This window comes from Glycine max, chromosome 14, assembly GCF_000004515.6.
Source record: "Glycine max cultivar Williams 82 chromosome 14, Glycine_max_v4.0, whole genome shotgun sequence".
Taxonomy (NCBI): domain Eukaryota; kingdom Viridiplantae; phylum Streptophyta; class Magnoliopsida; order Fabales; family Fabaceae; genus Glycine; species Glycine max.
In genome coordinates this window covers 42,039,794-42,046,132 of record NC_038250.2, presented here as the reverse complement: position 1 = coordinate 42,046,132, position 6,339 = coordinate 42,039,794, and the positions used below count along the sequence as shown (strand labels likewise).

The 6,339-nt window shown below is 37.5% G+C and overlaps 1 protein-coding gene across 2 annotated transcripts; it reads right to left on the bottom strand.

Annotated features, from left to right (window-relative positions):
* Positions 1-264: 264 nt before the first annotated feature.
* LOC100804933 (auxin response factor 17) lies at positions 265-4,473 on the bottom strand. Of its 2 annotated transcripts, XM_041009014.1 has the most exons (3): positions 3,266-4,467; positions 1,111-1,810; positions 265-417 (listed from the first exon to the last, which is right to left on the bottom strand). In XM_041009014.1, the coding sequence occupies exons 1-2, from the start codon at positions 4,244-4,246 to the stop codon at positions 1,145-1,147; spliced, it is 1,647 nt and encodes a 548-aa protein (XP_040864948.1). In that variant the 5' UTR covers positions 4,247-4,467; the 3' UTR covers positions 265-417; positions 1,111-1,144. The 2 variants fall into 2 exon arrangements, with proteins under 2 accessions (XP_040864948.1, XP_040864949.1); XM_041009015.1 differs by lacking the exon at positions 265-417 and having other exon boundaries at positions 1,111-1,845; positions 3,266-4,473.
* Positions 4,474-6,339: the final 1,866 nt, after the last annotated feature.

Here is a 6,339-nt window from a genome sequence, read left to right as displayed (position 1 = left end):
TCATTGACGTCGTACATAAATGCAAGCTAAATATTATATGAGTGAGGTATGATACTGCCTCAACATACCATGAAGTATGTGCTACGCAGCAACCATGCTAGACAGAGTTAAAGAGTATTGCAAGCATTCTTTCAGGCTACAATTACCTCATCAAATAAAGATATACGAGTACGGAGGTTGTTACCTGCGCAAGCATGGGCATTTTTTTTAAAAGGCAAGTACAATTGCCTTTTAAGAATGTATTTGAAAATATACACAATAATATGTCAGATATTAATATCATACAACTGATCAAATATCATGATGTTAGTTCATCATTCAAGTTTGTAGTAAGACCAACATATGATGACCCGGAAACATCACTTTACCACTACAAGCCCTAGACAGCTTCCTGTTTTACCTGCCAGCCTTGATTTCCTGCATTAGAGGCAACCACAGTAAAGCAAAAATTAATTGAAACATGAATTTTAGTAGCATAACCAGAGTGCCATTGAATCAAACAACAAATCAAGCTAACAAGGATAAGCTATTCAATAATACAAAGACAGACATCACTTTGGTAACAAATAAATTCTCATTTTGGTAATTGAAGTCAATGCAACAATACAAAGGAGTTTGGTTTATATATATAATGAAGCAACAACTATCATGATCCAAACAAGATGAAATTCCCACCATTGTTTCCACTTCATAATATTGCAAGTAAAGAATGAATTATGACTAAGGTTTGATACATTTGATCAAAATGTTAAGATCCCATATTCAATATCAAGACATTATAGTGGATAATGCAGTAAAAAAATTAATAATTGAAGTCAATCAAAATTTGAACTATTGTAAATATACCACACATTTACTGGGAAATATAAGATCAATGTTATCAATAAATCAACTTGTAAGACTATACAAGGAATCAAATTACCTAGAACTTAGTCAGAAGTCAGAACTATCCCTCCATAAGGAGTGCATTCAACTTAAATTTGAGACACTTCAATAAAAGGCATAGAGATAAATAATCCATTTCTTGAATATAAACTTTGTCAATAAAGCACCAATAGCTGCTGCTATCATTGGATTAGTGAGAAAATTCAATAAGATATATTAGCATACCTGTACAAGTATTTAACTGCATTCTGCTGCATAACTACTTTGAAAAATAGCATGCCTCAACTGTCTTAAGTTTATTGCTGCCCCTGCTGCCATCACGTTCCATGCAATCACCATCATGCAAATCACTTTCAGCAGGCTGTATGATCTTACCAAATAGCAGAATTGAACCAGAAGCAACTTTGGTGTCACAGTTCCGGGTCCCAGCAAACTCTCTGGCAAAGGAATGAAAACTACTCTGGCTATGTGGTGACAAGTCATCCGATTGAGAACTGCTCATGTTTAGCTCTGTTGTCACAGTTCCCAAACTTTGCACTGGATTGTTCCCAAATGAACCACTACCCATATACAGATAGGACTTATCATTTAAAAAGTTGGAAAAACTTGATGGAGAAAATAGATCATGCCTGGCTCCCTGCATGCCAGCAGGAAAAGTATCATAACTCAACAATGATTTATCCATGTGTCCCACTGTCGAGTTAGGGAACCCTGTCATGTGTTCCATTGTCGAGTTAGGGAACCCTGTCATAGGAAAGAAGGGGTCTCCCTCCCTATTACTTAACAGCCCAGAACCCTGGTCAGATCTAAGCCTTTTGTTAGGGGAGTATACTGTATGAAGTGCAAATGGAAGGGAAACAAGTTCAACCTGCCAAGGACTGACTCGCTTTGCATTCTGCAAGACTTCAGGTTCATCCCAATTAACCTTCAGTATTGAGATCATAAGAAATGGTAAGAAGCCTGCGGCCATTTGAGATAGATAAGAAATTATAAAACTAAATCTTCTGAGACAAAGGTTTCTTATCAACTAAAAGAGTATGCTGTCATAAATAACATAATACTAGAATCCATTGATACAAAATTAAAGGAAAGAAAGAACTTTATTAATAAAGGGAGATAATTCCTATCTGTATTTTGAAAAGAAATAAAACTACCCATGAAACAAAACAATATCACCCCACAGAGGCAGAGCTCAATTATAGTGACTTCTAATGTCCAATAAATGGTATCCACAGGATAGGTACAATTATACTAATACTAAAATTATTTCTTTACAGTGGAATCTTGTGAATTAATCCCGAGTAGAACATTTGGACACAAAAACCAGAAATTAGAGAAGCAACAAGACAACCTACCAATTTGAATGTGAAAAATGTTACACTTACCCAAAGCCAGAGCCCACAGTAAAAACAAAGATATAATTTTATATCTTTTAAACTTGAAATACAGCAAGTCTGCCATTTTCTCAGCTCAATCTCTTTATGAATATGAGGTAAATATAAACTAACCAAACATTCTCTAATATTTTAATGCCCAAAAATTCACATCACTCTTCCATTCTCTCTTTTCATTAATACTGAAGGGCATATATTTTCTGCATTGCCCATATGCTAAAAACTTTCCTCTTGTAGCCAAAAAGCACTATTATTCAGAATCCATCACAAGGTGTACTTCCCTTACCCTTTGTAATTATCCCCATATGCATCGGGCATGAGACTAATCCCACTGGGCAGGGCACAAAGCAACACAGTTATGACTTAACCTTCTCCATCTTTTAAAAAAAAAATATAATTCCATCCCAAACCACAAATTATCAAGATTCATAAACCAGATACACTAGCATTGTACTAGTTGATTAATAAAAACTTTAGTCATATATTAACCAGTTCCAAGGAAACATTAAAATACTTTATTAATTACTTTTAATGCTAAAATTAATTGATACAATTATTGTATTTTTGTTATACTAATAAACGCATCCTTTCCTAACAAAAAAAACTTTCTAGTGCAAAACTATAAGAGCACTTGTTAGCATTTGACAAAACTATAAGAGCACCATGCATCCTGCAATCCTTCTTTCTGCACAAGAATACCCTTGTGTGGATCAACTTCTAACTTATGGAAATTTTTTAAATGAGATAAATATTTCATTCCTAAGTTACAATACAAGTTCAAAGGTGTGCATTGATAAGTTAGCTTACATGAGTAAACGTCCAAAACCGTTCAAGTACACCAGTTAATTTTAACTTACACAGACATTTAATTCACGTTTGTTTCCTTGATTGATTTTATTTCCTTCTCCAACAAGTCTATTATATCCGAATTGCCTCAAAGACCACGCAATTCATCAATCACACAACACGACGCAAACAAAAAATACCTGAAGCATGCGCCAAGGTCCATTCTCAGAAGCACATGCAGAAGAAACCGTCCCTTGAAACCACGTCATTCTAGAAGAATCCTCAGTCTCCATTGCAATCTTCACTCTCATTCCACCAACCCACGCGCACTTCATCGATTCCTCCACAACCTCAGCACTCACCACAAAATCCGCAAAACCGGTCCTCGGATAATACACCACCTCGAACGGAGCGTTTCGCGCCGCGGACTCCGCAGCGGCCGCCACGGCCTCCGCGGTCACTCTCCCCGTCGCGGACCGCGAAAACCCCTCCCGTTCCGCAGGTGGCGGCTGCGGAGTCTCGATCGCGGCGGCAAACCGAGCCGCGCGGCGGATTCCGACGGAGACCCTGCCGTCGGAGTCCTTGACGAAGACGACGGTGTCGCCGGCGACGAGCTTTTTGTGGTTGACGAACTTGCTCCAGCCGGTGGTGAAGAGGTGGCGGCGCGGCGTGCCGCGGTAAATGTGGCGGAAGCGCCACTCGACGCCGTGGACGTCGGCGACGGAGAGGAGCTGGACGGGCGGATCGGCACGGAAGTCGAGCGGAGGAAAACACGAGTCCGCACAGTAGCGCGGCACGGAGAAGCCGCCGCCGTTGTTGGCGTCGGAGGGAGTCAGGATCTTCGAGAACGAAACGACGCCGTTCTCGCGGTCCTTCTCTTCTTCGTTTCGAGCCTCCGTGGTGTCGTTTGGAAAAGGTTGTTGCGAGAGGGGCGTGAGGAGGAACTTAGCGAAGACCTCGTCGGAGAAAGGATCGGCGAGGAAATCGAGGGAGGACACGTGGCAGGGGACGAAGGGAAGAGAGCGGAGGAGAGGGTTGAGGTAATGCGAGGGAGAGGCGTGCTCCAGGTGGCCCTGGGGGAAGTAGTAAACCCTAGAATGGAGCTTGGGGATTTGCACGGCGGCGCCGGCGCATGCCCGCCAGATTTTGGGGTCGACGCGGCGGGGCTGCGGCGGAGACATGACGGAGAATTGGATTGAGATTGAAATTGAAGTAAATAGACAGAGGAGTTTGACTAGGGTTTAGTGTATTTTTAAGACATGAGATGAGAATGGGAATGTGGAAGTGAGTGAGGGAAGAGTGGCACTGCCAATGCGGGTATTATGAGTGGGCGCCTTTTTCTCTCTCTCTCTTGAAGCAGTTGTTTGTTTGTTGTGTCTGATCGAATTTGCTTGCCAACGATTCGGTAGTCGGTGCTCTTCTGTTATGTTTTCAACTTTTCAAAAAATAAAAATTAAATAATCTTATAATTTAAACGAAACTGAAGATGTATACAGTTCTGTTTTTTATCTTTTTCTGTTATCATTTTCAAAATCTACTGATATATTTTATCTCTATTTCTAACTAGAATTCTATTAATAAATTATAATTATAAATAATTTCAATTTAAAAATAGAGATTAAATAAAGTAGTAGATTGAAAATGATAAATTTTTAAAATGATCAAATTTATATCTATATATCTACGAAAACTTTTCCCTAATATAAAAAATAATTACCAAAATATACAACTCTTTCATCTTTTTTATCAAAATATACACCTTTAAAAAAATTTGCAATTTAGCATTGAGAATTCGGGTCCCCAAACCCGAATTCTCAACATGTTTTTTGGTTTTCTTTTAATTTTTTTTAAAGAAATATATATAGATAAAGAAAATTAATAAAATTCGAGAAAATTATAATATAATTTTTTAGTTACGATGTAAGTATTTTTTTTAACTAAAATTATGTGTCATTGACAGTTTTATTTTGTTATGTACATTAAAAAATGAAAAATTAGATAGTAGTATTGAAACAAATTAGAAAACATTATGAATAAATAATTGATACATCTTTATTATATAATAGACATAAAATTAAACAGTGTGATGATAGACAAGAATAACGAAACATACTACTAAAAAATACAATTGCAAATATGACGAAACTAATAATAGTATGAAAGATGTTGTGCAGGAGACATGTCAAGTTCCATTTCAGTTACTGATTTGTTAAAAATAGCTAAAATTTCTATTAGGTAAAATCGTTTCCAGTAGTTGGATTCTACTAACACCTTTAGCACGTCTTCGTCGTTTTTCAACTCTATTATTTCATATTCAATTAATTTTTCTGAATACTTCGCATCGCCTGGTTGTCGAAAGAACAATTGTCTAACAAGAACAATTGTTTAACCACCTGTTATGGGTGAATTCCATAAGGGAGAACCCTCATAAGTCCAACTTGCTTGATTATATCCTTGAGTTTGTCCATGCTACATCCCGAAAGAATGTCAAATCTTATTGGATTTGTTCCAATGAAGGAGTAATCCAAAAATCCACCTTGGCGTGGTATGTTCCATTTCCCGTTGTAATACAGAATTGCATCATGAGCAAGAGTAATAGTGGATTGAAGTAGGTTGAGTATACCATATGATGTTTTATTGATGGTACATAATAATTCTACAGGTCCAACACATAAGTATTGCTCATTGCACATTAACATTGTGTAAACATCATCATCATTTTTCAATTGTAAAGATTGAAAAAAATATTGTTGACCTGCGTCTATGAATGGCTGTCGGTAGTATATTTCATCCACTAATTGATCATTGATTAGCTGAAGGGTGTTGTGCATTCTACTCTTAAGTGTCTCAAAAGAAGAGTCATTAGGAACTCACATTGGTGTTGGAGTGAGACTTTGGAAATAAACGCCAGTTTGGTTATGAGTGATTGATCCATTTGGAAAAATGAAGGCTAATCTCGAGTTAGCAATGGTCTTACTACTTGTTTCTCCCAAGAATGCCATAGTATTAAGATTGAAGTTTGTGAAGGTATGTTGTGTGAAATTGTGCGGTTGTATTGAGGGTGTTTGGTGTTATTTATAGTTATATGAGCATTTTGTCCCGTTGATGTGTATTGGAATCTCATAAGATTAGAATTGTGTTCCTACTAAAGGCTTCTCTGGAATCCAATGTTGATTTTTCCCTTGTACCTGATGCAGCAGACGTCCATTATAATTTTCAAAGTGAAAAAAAGATTATAAGTTGTCCATTTTATGTCAGTTTTGTTGGTGAGACA